A 17,593-nucleotide genomic window follows, 5' to 3' on the forward strand; every position below is an offset into this window, starting at 1 on the left:
ACCTGTGTTTTGAAGTGGACTAATATAGTGAGATGCCACTGCATTCAGAGAGCTCTCACACACTTCTTTGGCAAGAGTTGTGTGTATACCTGTATTTAGTGGATCATAGATTATGCAAAACTTTTCCATTCAGTGTTTGAATGAAGGATCACTGGCTGGTCACTGGTCGGTGTCCATTCATGCAGACAAGTTTGGTTGTCAGTAGTCATTGTGGAAGCACTACAAGGAATTCGTATGTACATTGAAAGCCCTTCTTATTGCTCCAGCCTGACAGTGGGATAACTTCCAGTATGTGCAGTATACATCGGTGATACCTTATATATGTATGTACATATGTATTATCTCAGGAAGCATTATGGCTTGACAGTATATCCTTTCTTCAGTGAATTTTATGCAAGGTGTTGCCGTACACATGGAGTTCCCAGTGTGCGAGAAATGGGGAGTAGGTGAAAAAGGAAAGATAGGTTTTACCCTGAAATTATGTGATATATCTTGTAATCATTTTTCCTTCCAGTCTCCTAAATCAGCTTTTATTAGTGCTGCAAAAAAGGCAAGATTGAAGTCCAATCCTGTCAAAGTGCGCTTCTCAGAAGAAGTAATTATCAATGGCCAGGTGTCGGTGAGTATTCAACTATTTAGCCTCAGGAAAGACTGAGCATTTCATCCCAAGGTACGCCTCAAAGATGGGAAATGAGGGAATTATATGGCAGGAATAACAGCGATAGGCTTGCAAAGAGAAGGGTTTTTCTGTTCCTGAAGTTTTCAAAGATCTGTTTTTAAAGTTCATTGGGCCCATAATATTGTGAAAAATTTCTTAAAATAAAATTAAAATGCTAGCGAATGCATTTTGTGGTGATAGCACATATATATATCTATCTTTATAGTCTTGATAATGCTTGGTGTTTTTTTCAGAGCAATTTTGTAGTAGGAAAACCCATAAACTCAAGAGAAGTAACATGTCAGGAAAACAGATTAACATTACCTTACAAACCTCTTTAAAATTTATTTTATCTCTTGAACTTGTTGTTTCCAGCCCTCAGGCAAAGTCAGCCTCCCTTTGAGAGGCACTGAACTCCTCCTTAAACATGAACTTCTGGTTCATTTTCATAATTTACCAGAACACTGTTCCACACTGATGTCTTTATCCAACTCTCTTCCAAACAGAAATTGATACTGCATTTTGTCAAAAACAATTTCTGCTTTTTTAAAAAAACAAACACACAAAGCAAGCTTTGTTTCCCTTCCTTTTTCCTATTTATTTTACTGTCCTTGTTATGAATGGTCACAACTAAGTAGCAATATTATATGTTACTCTTCTTAAATGATGACAGATACTAGCGTTTAATATCCAGCTATAAAGAGAATGTAAAACATCTTGATTGTAATTTATACTAATGAATCTGAAGTTCCCGTTTTGTAGATTGAAGACACTAAATAGCTCACTATATTCAGAGAAAGAGTAGTCTATTTTTCTGTTTTATTGAAAAGGTTTCAAATTTAGAGGTAGCATTTATTGTCAGGGAGATAGTACTTAGGGAAAGAAGATACTCCAAGCCAGACATAAAATGTATGTGAACAGTAATATTTTTCCAGGAAAGAGACCTATAGAGTGCAGTTGTAATGAACACGGCTAGACACTGGCAGGACATTGTTAATTCTGCCTTCAGTTTGAGCCAACACACTCCTTTTCAGTTGTTACCTTCCCATCTGAATGATGTCCTCCTTTATAGAACGATATTTAGATTTCTCTTGTTACATGTTGTAATCTGATTCACTAATTTTCTTGGCAGGAAACAGTTAAGGACAATTCACTTCTTTTCATGCCAAATGTTCTGAAGGTGTATCTTGAAAATGGACAAACCAAATCTTTCCGTTTTGACTGCAGCACTTCGATAAAGGTAGGCCAGATATACCTGGGTATGCAATGCCAAGAGTGCCAGTTAACCCTTTGTAAGACCTTCAGTAATCATAATCTACTTGGAATGCTTTAAGAACAGAATTACTAATGTGTTCATTTGGGGCTGGACTCATAGTTCAAAAATAATGAGGTTTTGGTCCATTTTTCTGCTGCTACAAATGTATTGTCTTGTCAGTGAAGAAGAAGTGATCATTTTAATGTGCCTGGAGCACAATTAAAATTGCGTGGTCCAATCATTTTGGTATGCTGCCAAATACTAGCATGATTTGTCAGCAAAAGTCAGGAGCTAAGAAGATTAAGGTATTGGTTGCTAATTGAATAGCATCTAGCTTGTCACCCAGTGAACTTGGGATGGGATATTGTAGGGTTATGCTGGTGACAAATTGCTCGTCTCAGTGTAATGCCCTCTATGCTTTCCCTAACACATTTCACATGCAGAAATAAAGAGGGTGAAGCGCTGGCACACAACTGAGGCTGCTAGGGAGTGTCTGTGACACTGCTCCACGTAGGTTCCTAAACCAGAGGCGTTGTCAGTATATGTGAGTGCCTTGGAGTAGCATAGTGAGCAACACGACTAGCGCTGTTGGGCATGCTGCTAGTCTCTCAAGCATTTTTGTTTGGCTGAGCTAGTTTTAACACAGATTGGTTGCCAAATCTAGTTCACCCTTGGTAGCATGCGTGCTTGGGACACTGAGACAAGAGATGCATGAGTGGGACTGATTGGTGAAGGCTAGGGTTGAAATTTTCAGCTGCACTGCCAGCTTTTTCTGGTTTTAAGGGATTGTAAAGCTAGGCATATTTGAAGAAAGGCTGCTTTTGTGCTCACTGTGATTCAGCAGTAGGCTCTATCAGTTAGAACAGCAAGGAGAGTGATTTACTAAGGTAAACAAGAAGAAATTTACTCTACTCTGAAGGCAAAACAGATACTGGTTATGCTTAAAAATGGGCAGCAATATCTGTTTGTAGATCATAAAAATACCTTAAACTTAAATCGAGTACAGGTAATGGATACGAGCCTCCATTCTACAGCCATGGAATGCTGAATTCCTTCAATCTGTTTGAGAATTTGATTGGATGAAGAAATAGGAGACTTGCTTCATGTAGATAGTGATGTCTCTGAACCCTGCTAAGGCCCACAAACCCACTTCCCAGTATTTTCTTTTACAAGCGTAAAAAACCACAACCTTGTTCCAGGATGTTTTGCCTCTGAAGGCTAGTCTTTGGCCATCACATTACATTAATATTCAGCAGTTCTGTCATGGGTGTGTCAGGTACTGTAAGACACTAGATCTAATTTGAAGTCATTTGCAAAGAAGCCTATGTGGGCTCATCAAACTAGCCATATTGATGCTGTAAACCTGCTTTGACCTTAGTCATTCTGACTATTTTCAGGGATATTTTAATTTGCATCTAATTCAGGCAATTATATATTCTGTAGCCTGCACAGCTGTATATTACATATTCTTCCTCCTTTTTATATATTCCTCATTGTGGATGGATAGGTGTGGATTACTGCTTCTTTTCTTAAAATGAGGTGAAGTAGACGTGCTCCAGTAGAGTCAAGGCAAACACAGATTTTTCCACCCCTGGCAGTCCAGTTACTCACCACTTCACAATGAGGGTGCAATCAGTGCCTTACCTGCAGTACTCTCCTTATTGCTGGGAGGTAGCACCTGGGCTGGCTCTAAGTTATTGGATGAGAGGATAGGTTAGCAAAAAATATGGTTCAGTAATTCAGTGCCTGTGTGCCTTAGCATCATATTTTAAAAGGTCCGACAGTCATTATTATGCCTTCTTAAAAACTTACACTTAATATTATGTCTCTTCATGTTACTGTTATGCCCCTTGTCTTTGAGCATAGTTTAGAAGTATAAATAAAAGTAGATTTAATGTGTAAACAATAAAATCCCCATTAGTCAGAATAGTATAATATTAGCTTCCATTATTTGGAGTGGTGTCTTGCAAGCCATCAATACTGTCTTATATTCTTTACATTGTACAGAGTTGTCTCCGTACTCCCACATACATTTTTCATCCTTCCACCATAGGATTGATTTTCCATAAATACGCTGTAATTGATCAATTAGTCTTCCTAAATTAGGGTAAAACACTTGGATAAAAATTCGTCATGATCTTCTTAGTAAGTCCTATCCATCTGGATACTTAAGTATATCTAAAAATCTTTTGGATAGATAGAAATGTTTTAATCTTTTCACCAACATACTGTGAAACTATTTTTAAATGAATGGTTATTATATATTTCTATTTCCTACTACATTCACTAAAGCAAAAGATACCTTGCAAGATAATATTACTACTTTGCATATATTTACAAAGCGTTATATGAAAGTAAAGTAGCGATTGGTTGAATGGTTTTGTGAGGATGTTTGTTTAGCTGTTATTTTAGAAACAATTGATCTCAAACTAATTACCTTTAGACATAAGCAAATGTGAAAAAAACTAATTAAAAGTCTCTAAAAATTGGTTTTATAGCATAAATTAATATGGTCTCTGATTTTTGAGCTATTTCTCTGCAGGTATCATCATCATTGACTTTTCTATCAGCACTTAAAACTCAAGAAGTGGACTTCAAAAAAAAACCCTTCCTATAAGAACAAATCCCATTCATTTAAATTTTTTTGTTGAACATATAGATTTGGTTTGTACTGTTTGGTGGCCCTGCAAGTGAAGAGAATAGCTGCAAGACCATCTCTTCTTTGCTGATGGAGAGGTTTTATTTCCAGGGAGGCAGGGAGATGATTTAATGGCCACACAAGTATAATTTGCATGTTAGATTGCACAGAAGGTTATCCACTTGCAGTACTCCCTTGTATATATTTTTCACATGTGTATCTGATACCATCTCAGGGATGTTTGAATATAAAGGAGCTGATTTTTCACTGGGTGAACATGCGTTTTGTCCTGTGTACTCGTGCAGAACAGGCACGAAACACGACCATCCTCCTGTTTAACATCGGGGCTTCCACCCTGTGCTGGGTACACGCAGGGTGCGTGGCAGTGAAGAACCAGGACCCAAGCTCTTCGTGAATTTAAGCACATTTTATAAATCCTTTGTTAATTAGGATGTCATCTTAACACTCCAAGAAAAGCTTTCCATCAAGTGTATTGAACACTTTTCCCTGATGCTGGAGCAGAGGGTTGAAGGATCTGGAACGAAACTCCTTTTGCTACATGAACAGGAAACTCTAACTCAGGTTGGTGTAATGATATGTGAAAACAGATAATAATGAGACTGATTAATCAGTAAATTATCCATCTTTTTCATTACTCAAGTGAGTTAACTGCAAGTTTTATAGTTTGATACAGTCTATCAAATAGCAACAGTATTTAGATATGGCTGTAAGAATCAGGTTCTCTCCCAAAAACGTTGGTTTTCTATTATATAGGAATCATATATCATTGCTTCATTGGGCCATTAAAAAGTATTAAAATGTTTATTAAAGTTCAGATTGAAAGCTAGAAAATATTTATCAAGCCTTTTTCATACTGTACTTGGCCCAGGTAGAAAACATTCTCAACAGCTGGAAACCCATGGTAGCAATTCTGAGAACCACAGTCTGCCCAAATTCCTTTAAAAACCTTCTTTTGATCTTTGGTTCCTATATGATTATACAAATCTGTATCTGGGTGATAGGGAATAATACTCTTTCTGATGAAGCCAGGTTTGGCTTGTTTACGCAGTGATACATTATATCACTTAAGTGATGATGAATTGTGATCCAGAAAATACTGGTGTGACTTTCTTCCTTATATCAGGGAGGTGTGACTAGAGGTCAAGTTTGCTGCACATTTCCCAGATGAGGACCCTGATTTTAGATGCTTATCATTTTGCCAAACTGTTTAGCCTGAACATTTCTATGATATTTCTATGTTTCAGGAGAACATTAGTATTTTTAAAATTTCACCTAAATTTGTAAAAAAAGAGAAATTGCTTCTTAGATGAGATGGGTAAAAGATTTAATTTAAATGCTAGGATTCCCTTGATGATATAACTAAAGTCTGTGTAACAGTATGAAGGACTTTAGTTTACCAACAGTCTTTCTAGAATTTTCTAACCTTTAAGCACTTGACTTTGACATGTTAACATTATTTTCTTGTGGGTATAATCTACCCAGTGATTGCACAATATCCAGAAGTACTCGATATTGGCTCTCCTGTCTCTCTTTGAAGTAGCTGGTAAAATTCTTATTGAAGTCAGAAGGATCAGCATAAACCAACACTGAGCTTTCAAAAATCCCATCCGGAACTTTTATTTATACATACAGAATATGCCTAGATATTTAGGAATGAGGTCAGAGACAATGTGAGATAAACATACTTTTTGAAAATTGTTAGGGCAAGACAGAGACTTCACTGGAGAATTTTAACAGTATAGTTTTATCAATTAAAGATGTTGATTATAAAGTACACTAACTCTTTAACTGCATTAGCCTAATTAAATAAACTACATAAACTACATTAACTCTGAGGGTGTCTTCTTTGAAGTTCCTGTAAAATCAGCAATACTTTAATTTGCCATTATAATGTTGCTCCATTATAATGTTTCATCCAATTATTCATTAGCTATGCAGTGGTCCCCTGTGAATATACCCAGATTACGGTGTTACATGCTTAATAAAGTTTTGCTGACCAACATGCAAAGTGGTCTTTTTCATTTTTTAATGTATGGGGAGAGATTTGTCTTGGTCAGAAGTCATGGGGTAGATTTTTTAATCCAGAACAACCCAGGAAACTGACCCAATCTCTCACAAATTGCCTAATGGATTAAAACAAGTGAGAGAAAGGGAGAATAATAGTTGCCAAGCTGTGCTTCACCTATGTTCTCAGTCAGCCTAAGAAATAAAATGTGATGTGTCCCCAAAAACCTTCTAGCCCTTCTCATTTATGGGTATTTTCATCCTGATGAGGCACAGCTCAGTTTGTATTTCACTTGGATGGTTTTCATTAAGGTCTGTTTTCTCTGTCCTTTCACTCTGGTTTTGAATGAATGAATTCTGTTGTTTTGAGGATGAGTTGTATTGTGCAGTCATGCCTATATGAGTGTAAAAGTCTTTGCACAGGATCATATATATAATCTTCTTATGTGAAGAACGTAATAAGGAGCCCATGGCAAAGCTCTTTGTTGTATAGAACTATTTTTCTTACTACCACGTGGCTCTGGAGCAGGGTCACATTGCCCGTGACTACAGACCACATTGCTTAACCAGGGTTGCCAAGATCTAATATTATTATTGCACTGTCCTAGGTGACCCAGAGGCCAAGCTCGCATAAGATGAGATGTCTTTTCAGGATTAGCTTTGTCCCAAAGGATCCCATTGATCTTCTAAGAAGAGATCCAGTTGCTTTTGAATATCTCTACGTACAAGTAAGTGAAATCACAGCCATTGTTAGTGTAAAGGAGAATAAAAAGATAGTTGTATTTAGTGTATATATAGATTTATATCTTCAAATAGAAAAGCATGGCTGCATTAATTCCTGGTTTTTATTTCTGCTGCATAAAGCCAATGAGTGCACTTGGGGAATGTGCAAATCTTTATCATCTGCAAAGTCCTCTTCCTTCATAAGTCTCTCCAAATAGTAATGCTTTGATATCTTTCCAAATTATGTTTGGCTTTAGAAAACAGTGAAGCTGAAGTAATTGCTAATACTTATTTCTGGTACTGTAATATCAGACAGAAATGATGTCTGAAAAGGAACTTCCAGTAAAATGGATGAGAAAACTGATGTACAAGCAATGTGGTTCTCCTGGGTATCTCACCAGGTAGAATCCTGATATCCTGAGTCCAGATACACTGATACCCTCCCAGCACTCTTTGAGAAAGAGGATTACTGTTCTATGCAGGAAAGATGAAGAGAGCTTAGATCAAAATGCTCATGCCTTCCTCTCTCTGGCAGAAGTACTTGTGTTCTTCAGAAGTGCCCATATGCTGGTGAGCACCTGGCACCTCTGAGAGCAACAGTCCTACCTTCAGCATGGTTCTACTTCTGAGTTCGGGGTTTCTCTTCATGCAATGCTAATTTAAAAAAAAAAAAAAAAAAAAAAAAAAAAAAAAAAAAACACAACAAAAAAAAACACTATAATTTATTTTTAGTGCCAGATTTTTGAACTTGATGCTCCCTCTACTGGTTCTTTGGCAGAGCTGTAACGATGTGGTTCAGGAAAGATTTGGACCAGAACTGAAATATGACATTGCCCTGCGGTTGGCTGCATTACAAATGTATATTGCAACTGTGACCACCAAGCAAACTCAGAAAATCTCCCTCAAATATATAGAGTAAGTTGAGAATGCAGTGTGTTTGTCAAAAGTGAAACATTAGGAGTAACTCACAGATTCTTTGAGGTTGTTTCTTTGATATGTCTATATGTATGCACCAGTTCTTTGTTGTGGAAATTGATTCAGGTGTGTTAAGACCTGTAAGTATGGACCTTTCAGTCTATTTACTTTTTGGTCATCTGTTAGACAACATGTATATGCAACTACAAAGAAAAAGAAAATTTCCAAACTGCAACTGTGTGTACATCTATTTAGATTTAAAGAAAAAAAAAAAAAAAAAAAAAAAAAAACCTAAACCCCAAAAAGGGTGCTTCAGGCAAAAGGGAAATTCAGTAAAAGGAGGGGGACTGGTTCTTTTGAGGAGGAAGAAATCCCACAAAATATAAATGACAAAGACAATGGCTGGCTGGTTTTCATGTTCAAAAAAAAGCCTAGAAAATAAAAATAAACCAGACATTATGTTGTTAAATCTTCTGTGATTTTAATTCTGTAATGGTATTTGACTATGTATAATTAAGTGGTGTTTAACAGTACAGCATAGACATTAAACAAATAAACTTCAGACTTATTTTCTGAATGGCACAATGAAAGAGATGACAGGGATAGAAGAGAGATTATATATCATTTTAAAGCATCTTCTTCATAAGTAATACATAATTTGAATATAGAAAATAATGTGTTATTGCAAAACTCTGGACTTGATCAACTCTCCTGTTTTCAGGTGTTCATTCATTTGGCATCATAGTCACCAGTCTTTAGATAAATAATCATCACAGGAATGTGAAATTAAATATATGCCTTTTATTGCAGAAAAGAATGGGGATTAGAGACGTTTCTTCCATCTGCTGTGCTGCAAAGCATGAAAGAAAAGAACATAAAGAAAGCACTTTCACACCTTGTCAAAGCAAATCAAAACCTAGTTCCTCCGGGTAAAAAGGTATTACATTTGCATCTTAATGGAAAATATGTTTTAAAGAACAAAAAAGGTGGCGTGCATGGGAAACATTTAAAGTTAATCCTTCGGAGAAACACCTAGCCATTATATTTTCAGAGATTTAACTTTTGGTGCTCAGTACAACATAGTCAAGAACAATTAAAAATAATTAATTATACCCCAACGAAACTATCTTCTTATCTTGAGAATGCCAGAAAAGTAGTTATTAATACTTCATGTATGATAAAGATATATTTTTTGATTCATTTAGTGCTTCATATTAATGTCAGACTTGCTAGGAAAGTTATTGTTCTCTGTTGCTCTTGTGAACCACATTAACCTATGGGCCTGACATAAATGCTGTTTTTCAGGATTGTTTTTCATTACACTGTAGATAGAGACCTTTCAGTGGCCAAGATCTTACTGGATAGGTGATAGTCCTTACAGTAAATGACCCTCCTTGCTGTTGTAAAATGCTTTTCTTAGCACTAAGCTTTCGCTTCAGCTGGAAAAAACATGTAGAAACAATGTCACTGAGAAATGCCTTTGTTACATGCATACAGCTGAGGCTGGTTTTAGACACCATAATGAGGTTTCTCTATGCAAGTCATCTAGTCTCTCTTTGTAGTCAATGGAGAGAAATAGGCAATTCTAGGCAGCAATTCATCCCATCCCACGTTGGGAACCAAAAATAGGTCAGATGACTTGTGTCCTAGAAATGCCTATTTCTCTCCACAGACTATAAAAAGAACCTGAGTGACTAGTTGAGCAATAAAGTGAGCTGAATCCTGCTTCATGACACTTTGTTTCTGAACAGAAAAACCGCAAAAAACCTGGTGCCTGAGCTCAGGTTCACTGTGATCAGCAGAAATCCTGCTTGGAGGTTTTAGATCACATCATGACTGTGAACATAACGCTATGTCTTTGGCCTGCGATGCTCTGGAAGAAAGGCCACCTTTTTGACTGAAGTACTGCACATCTCCTATACTGATGAAGCTAAAGCTAAAGAATGCCAATTATTTTTGCTTATCCTGGTAGTGCAGATTGGAATTTATTTTTGAAACCGTCGCTGCTTCAGGCCTTGCAGGGCATGACAGTGGCATACAATATTGGTTCTTGGTTAGAAGACAGGTTGCAACAGTCCCTTCTTGCAGCAAGCAGACTTTGTTGGTTTTGTTTCATTCTTTTCTATTTGAACTTTGGAAATATGTTGTGTGCCTGCCTGCTTTTTTAGCAGGTAGGTCTCAGAGACGAAGCATGTGAGCTCATCGTCCCCTTCTGTCTCACTTGTAGGTACTAACACAGGAACAGCTTGCTTTCTGGGGTCTTCTCTCCCTTCGCATGAAGGGAAGCCTGTCATTCTCAGGATTCTCTCGTTTTTTACAACCCCTGTCTATTTCTCCACCAACTGAACACCTGGCGAAGGGAAGGGGAAAGCACTTCCAGTAGTTGTTCTGCTTCGGATCCATTTCCTCCTTGGTGTCTAGAGAAACCTTAGGATAGGGGATCTTAAAATGCTGTTCAAAATCAAATAAGACTTTGAATTAGAAATCTAGTGGCTGAAATGAGAATAGCAAGTGAGATGATCTTGTTTTATCTTACCCAGGGAGGTATAAGGTTTGGGTCCAGACTGTTTGAGTGAAATGAACTGTTTGTGTTTCCATTCAGTCTTATAAAGTATTTCCAAGTTGATTCTTTCTAAGTAGGTAGTTTAAGCTCAGAGGAGAAAAAAGGAGATAAATTATGACATGTATTGCATGATATGATCATATGTATTGATGTACTGGATTTAGCTTTCAGATTTATTCCCTGCTAAATACAGTGAAAGAGTTTTATTTTAAAAAATAGGAAATGTGGTAATGAGGTGGAATAATGTGCCATATGCTACAAGTACCTAGCACAATGTAATACACATAGCTGACAAAAGCAAATTCTTTGTTCTCTTTCCCTGTGTAGGTACGTAAATGTTTAAGAGCTGATGGTGATTATGAATGGAAAACTGCTGTCTAGCCTTGAAATCCCTCCATGAACAGATGTTTAATTTGAGTAGTTTAACATTTTCCCTTCATTGGAACAGTTACAATGTTCTTGCAGTGCTCTGATCTGCCTTTACCCAAGTTCTCAGTGCATTTTAACTAAACAAGCAAGATCTTAACTTTAAGAATTAAACTGTTTCTCCTCATCTGAAAATCAAACATCTAATGATTTACTTTCAGGCTGCGAAGAGTTGTTATTGCAGGCCATTCTCCTTAGACTACACAAATACATTTTCTTTCTGAATTTGTTAATGTGTTGGTTTCCACCACTACTTCTTACCCCTGTTTCTCCTTCCTCAGCTATCTGCTCTGCAAGCCAAGGTGCATTATCTAAAGTTCCTCAGTGATCTACGATTATATGGAGGGCGTGTTTTCAAGGCAACACTAGTGGTAATATTTCTCTTGACATAGTCTCTCTTTTCTCTTGACTTTTTTATCCAAATGCCTTTTTGCAAAAGCTGGGCCATATAATTTTCTTTAGAAGCTTAGGTTCTATGCATACACTTAAAAAATAATTGTTAACTGAACCTAATCACTTTACATCTTGAAAACAATATTCCTGTTATAATTTGAATTTAATGGGGATTTGGAGATAGGTAACACTTTTTTTGGCAAATAGTGCCATCCAACTAACTATAGAATACTAAAATTATTAGTTCAGAAAACTCAAAATTACAGTTTTTCTTTTAGAAGAAACAGTCTATCCATCCATCTGTCTATCCAACTATCCATCCAAAAACTATAGTCAATATCCAGCAGCAGATTCCTTTACTTTCTGTTTTTAATTATAAGTCAAATATGCTCTTGGGTATCATATCTTCTTAGAAAAACATAATAATCTTTAATGTGGGATTGCTGTGCAAATGTAGCTCTATGAAAATGGAAGAAGGCAGTGGTGATTTCTGTCACTATGCAGTACCTATCATATTCTTGATTTTTGCTTTTTTTCTTTTTCTGCTAAAGCAGGGAGAAAAGCGGTCAGAAGTGACTCTGTTAGTAGGGCCACGGTATGGAATCAGTCATGTGATAAACACCAAAACAAATCTGGTGGCTCTCCTGGCAGACTTCAGCCATGTGAACAGGATTGAGATGTTTACAGAAGATGAAAGCAGTGTTAGAGTTGAGCTGCATGTCTTAGATGTAAAAGTAAGTTTGTTGTTGATTTATATTGATACATCTTTAGATAATGTTTTTGTCTTTGAGTATTTGAATCATGTTATACTATTCTGAACATTTTCATGACAATAATATTCTGAGGGTATGTTTTTAGCTCTTTTTTGGTCAGAGTGCATGTAGGACATTTGAAGGGCCTGTGGTGTACCAGACCGGTGCGCTTGAATTCTTCTATTCTGATTTTTCTCTTGTCTGACCACAGGCAACTTGTTTTGTTATTGTCTTCCTTGATTTCCGTGGTAAGAAGAGGTGGTGATGGATTTGGACTTCTTTTGAAGGTCTTTGAGCCCCTAGAAGCTCCTTCTAGTGTAACAGACAATATTATTACCATTAGAGGCCTGCCAGCAGCATCAGACCAGTATCCCCTGTCATCCAGTGTTCTATCTGGAAAATTCACTACAAGTAACCGCATGGTGGTTACCAATGAAATAAACTAAAAAGATAAGGGTTTTTTCTTAGCCCTTGTAATTCCAACTCAGTGCTTTTCCCTATATAATATATTTGCAGATGCTCTTCATCTACCTATAGTCATTTAATGTCTCTTAAATCTCACTTAACACTTTGCATCTGTGGCATCTAGTGGCAATGAGTGGAGTTTTGTATATTATATTGTCCTGATTCTTCTTGGTGTGGTTTCTATTTGGTTTTGAAGTGAAAGGCTTCATAGTCTGTCTAGAGCATTAATCAGGATAATCAGAGACTGAAGGAAGAGTTCTCGTTATACTTGAAACTTAAATATTCTACTGAAATAAATAGAGCCTAACAGTTCTTTTTGCTTACCCAGCTATAACAAAAAACGTACACGAGGAATATTTTACTAAGCTTTTGCTTTGAATGCTTTAGATTTATTGACATGGAACTATTTCTCTGTATTTAAGTTAATGAAAAAAACATTGCTGTAAATTAGTCTAGATGCTCTTTGACAGCAGCTTAAGAGAAATGTACAGGTTGGTGAACACAGCATGCTTTCACCTTACTTAGCAATGATAACATCTGAGGATCCCAGGCTACTTTACCTGCATTACTGTGCTAAACTCGTAGCCCTCTTGTGTGAAAGCTGTTATCACCTTTTTCCAGATGGAGAAAGTAATATAGAAATTAAATCCTTCTCTTCTGTTCATATGCAAAATGCAGCACTGTATGCCATAGTATTATATATTACCATGATATTATGTTGTTTTATATTATAAATCTGTTACTGTCTTATTGAAAACCATGTATATCACTGTCTCCTTGAATTTCAACATATGCGATCTTAAACCCAGAGAGACTGCCCTAACATTAAAATTACAAATCTAGGAAGCTCTGGATGGAATTTGAGAAAAAATTGCCTCCCTGTGGGGCACAAGTAGGGGTTGACACTGTGCCCTGCAGAGGAGATGCAGGCACACACAAGTAGGTATTCTCAACTGATGTTTTCATCCCTTGGTTTACCCTAAGGTAGCAGGTTCATATATCCACATTCTGAATATGCCAATATATGTCTTGTATACCAATATTTTCTTAATGAATAAACTGTGTGGACTTTTATTTTATTTCTTGTTCTCTTTAATGTCTTCTCATGCACATATCACTTGGCAGAAGCAGGCAAGAAAAGTTTTTTACACTTTTTACAGATTAACAGTAGTTCACAGCACTGTTTTCAGCCATCAGATTTCTGTGGAGATCATCCATTTTTGTCAATCACTGCAGAAAATTTGAGATGAACGCAGCATTTCAAATGTTAGTTTTTAGTAGTCACTCAAAAGAGCAGAGATGAATTAGCTCATTGTAAGTTTAATAATTTACAGTTAACCTTTATAGATATACTTGAATGCTTTGAAAGAAGTATGTATTGTATAGAAGCTCAAACCGTAGCACCAAATACTTTAAAGAAAAAAAAATGCATACATTTTTCCATGTTGCTGAAAACTGTATATACATTCAGGGCACCCAGGGTATTTTGGCCTAAAATGCCACAGCACAGGCATTTTAAAAAGTATCAGACCTCCTTTGGGTTCGGTAGTAAGCTATGATCTTCAGTTATGTTTTGGCCACATCCTCCATCAGAATCAGTTGCCTTTTAACTAGTAAGGAGTTGAGTAAGTTGGAGAACCATCCCTGTTGCATGTAGTGCTCCTCCAGGAATAAATGATGCAGGTCCCTGCATCTATCCTGTGACTGTGGACTATACATGCTAAATTATGATAAAATGTCACAAACGTCCACACAGTTATGAGTTACTACAAACTGTGAGTGATAAGACAGGCTATCTGTGATGTAATTTCTAGCTATGTATCATGGTAAGGGCTTCATTTTTATTTCCTTTCTAGGTGTTGTAGAGGCTAGCCACCTTAAAATAAATTTGAGAAGAGCAGCTTTTGGATGTTAAAAACTACAGAGACATGAACAAAAGGTTTAGGCAAAGAAATGTATGTATTGTAACAAAAGAAAAGGGAATTAAAGAAAGTGTTTCACATGGATATGTCAGGTTCGCTGCTCACTAGCCTGGCAGCCATAGCTTTTCAAAGCTCTGAGGTCTCTCATTTTTGTTAGATCTGACATTTTTTTCTAAATACTTTGAGTTTGTTTTCTTTGCCCATCTTCCTTCTGAGGCTCTTTCTTCATTCTCTTTGTTTATCTGCTTATTTTTTCATCAATTGTCTTTTCAGTAATGCCAGGCCACAAACACTGAAGTCTTTTAAGCTGTCATTGTAATATTCTCTGTCACTGACATATAACGATAGCTTTAACCTCACTACTGTATTTTCTGAACTTGAACTTTCCCTGACTCTGCTTCCCGTATCTTGTTTCTTTACATGTGCTTAGGGCACCTCATTTTCTGGGAAGCTGCATATTCCCACACTATTGCAAGACCGCAGCACCTAATGTACCAAGTTCTCAGCCCTTGGCAGTTTCAGATTAACAGTAAGCAATGCTTTGGAGAGAATAATATATCTGTTCAAGAGGAAGATGGAGTGCAATTTTTAAAATGGTTAGCCTCATTCAGAAAGAGAGAAAAATCAGCTGTTAAAATGTCCAGTTGGACTTCTACCTTACTGCAACTCCAGTATTTTCTAAACATTTGATACGGTTTGATATTGGTAGTGAGGAAAATAAGTTTTGTGTGTGTTTTTCAATGTGGATTTTGTGCTGTAATTCCTTTAGCTTCCATGTAGTAGTATTGTCAGCAGGTAAACAGATTGAGGAGGAACAGCTTTAACCAAGACTTGGTTGTATTCTTCTTAGCCTATTACTCTACTAATGGAATCATCAGATGCAATGAATCTTGCTTGCCTAACAGCTGGATACTACAGACTGCTGGTTGACTCAAGGCGCTCAATATTTAACATGGCCAACAAGAAAAATACAGGGAGCCGAGAAACAGGTATTCATTGCACAGCATGTTAACGACGGTCCAATATACAAAGCAGAAGCCAGTTTAAGCCAGTGCACCTCCAGATAAACACAAAGCTATGCCAAACGAGATCTGATTGCTGTCTCAGACCTAGAACCACAGTATATCAGTTCAGCTTTATAATGTTCTAATGTTCAGCATATGATAGCATCTTAATGATGAAATAAAGCAGGTGATGAATTTCTTACAGACTGTAGTGAGGCAGATGCATGCTCGCTGTGAATGTTAATAATTTATATGCATATCTCCCTTATAAGAATACATATGGTGTCAGAGAAACCAGATGAGGATTTGGTTTTGTGTTACTATTCTTGAAATAGCATTTGTACCTAACTGAGGTTTAATTTTGTGCTAAAGTACAAAAGTACCAGTTAAACTTTAGGTCATTAAATCAACAGGTATTTAACTTAGAGAAGAGGTGAGTTTAAAAGTGCTTTTCTGATGTGTTTGATAGCTCAGATGTCCTATTTAGAGTTTTTATTGCTCAGCATTAACAAGTTACTTTTTTAAAATTACATGAGTTTTCTCTTTGATTTCACAATCTTGCTTTTATTTCACCATGCTATAGGAACTGAAAATAGAGGGAAGCATAATCTCCTTGCTTCTGAGTGGAATTGTATACCAAAAACTACCACTTTCCTGGCTGAAGGAGATCAGGAGACTCAAATGTCCTTTGCTGATCCAAAACAGAAGACTGTAGATGTTTCTGAAAGTCTGTTATGTCAAAAAGAACACAGACATCTGTACATAGAAAATACTTATAATTCAGGTGGATTTGATCAGCATCTGGCCAAGCAAAGTGACCCCACTGAAGCAGAAGAAAGCAGAAATTTTAATCAGCCTTCACTGCTGACACTCTCAGGTTTGGAATCTAGCAAGAAAACACAGGATTCCCCCAGGGGAGCAAAAGTTTCCTTTATATTTGGAGATCCCAACTTGGATGGTATCAATCCCCAGACTCTCGGCTATGAAAGGCTTTTGGATGAAAGTCCAGAAGTACTAGAAAAACAAAGAGCCATTTATATTAGTAATGCCAATGACATTAAAGGCCTGGAGTTGTCACCAGATGCTGAAAGCATTCAGTTTGCTACAAATTCTGTTTACGCAACTATAAATGATGGTAAAATATTTGGAGCTGCAGAAGGGATAGAAGAACCTTTGCTGCATGATATTTGTTATGCAGAAAACACAGATGATGCCGAAGATGAAGATGAAGTAAGCTGTGAAGAAGACATTATGGTAGGAGAAATCAATAGGCCTGCTCTTCTCAGCCTTTCTGGTTCTAGTGATGACATTATTGATTTGACTTCACTTCCACCTCCAGAAGGTGATGATAATGAAGATGATTTCCTATTGCATACCTTAAACATGGCCATTGCTGCTCCTCCACCTGGCTTCAGGGACAGTTCAGATGAGGAAGACTCTCAGAATCAAGCAACGCAGCCTAGAGACAACAAGGAGCAAGCCAGTAACCTAGGCAATGATGACATTCCAGTGTCGCTTATCGATGCTGTCCCTACTAATACAGAGGGGAAGTGTGAGAAGGGGCTTGATGATGCTGTAGTCTCTACACTTCAAGCACTAGAAGCTTTGGCTGCTTCAGAGGAACAGCAGACGAATGACAATTCAGGTTCTTTCACCATAGTTACATTTATTCATTGAAAATCATTCCATCTCATCCATTTAGCTTTGGAAATACTCCCATTTCATGAGGGTTGGTTTCTTTTTTGGTCTTCATTTTTTTTTTTTTTGCCATCATTTTGCATACATCATATTCTATATTATTTAATGGAACTATCATTATGTTATTAAACTACCTGTCTCGGGAACTGTGCAATA

General features: G+C 36.9%; 1 protein-coding gene across 4 annotated transcripts in view; it reads left to right on the plus strand.

The window, feature by feature from the left end:
* Window positions 1-17,593, plus strand: part of FRMPD4 (FERM and PDZ domain containing 4) — a 357,231-nt gene that overhangs the window by 334,685 nt on the left and 4,953 nt on the right. For 3 of the 4 annotated variants that reach the window (XM_032986921.2, XM_032986923.2, XM_042788834.1), the window contains exons 6-15: window positions 515-619; window positions 1,791-1,898; window positions 5,002-5,133; window positions 7,185-7,304; window positions 8,078-8,214; window positions 9,025-9,151; window positions 11,485-11,574; window positions 12,148-12,330; window positions 15,586-15,724; window positions 16,323-17,384. In XM_032986921.2, coding sequence (XP_032842812.2) covers window positions 515-619; window positions 1,791-1,898; window positions 5,002-5,133; window positions 7,185-7,304; window positions 8,078-8,214; window positions 9,025-9,151; window positions 11,485-11,574; window positions 12,148-12,330; window positions 15,586-15,724; window positions 16,323-17,384 — 2,203 coding nt within the window. The remainder of the gene's footprint in view (window positions 1-514; window positions 620-1,790; window positions 1,899-5,001; window positions 5,134-7,184; window positions 7,305-8,077; window positions 8,215-9,024; window positions 9,152-11,484; window positions 11,575-12,147; window positions 12,331-15,585; window positions 15,725-16,322; window positions 17,385-17,593) is intronic. The other variant, XM_032986922.2, reaches the window with a different exon arrangement.

This window comes from Tyto alba, unplaced genomic scaffold, assembly GCF_018691265.1.
Source record: "Tyto alba isolate M040663 unplaced genomic scaffold, T.alba_DEE_v4.0 Super-Scaffold_14, whole genome shotgun sequence".
NCBI classification, from domain to species: domain Eukaryota; kingdom Metazoa; phylum Chordata; class Aves; order Strigiformes; family Tytonidae; genus Tyto; species Tyto alba.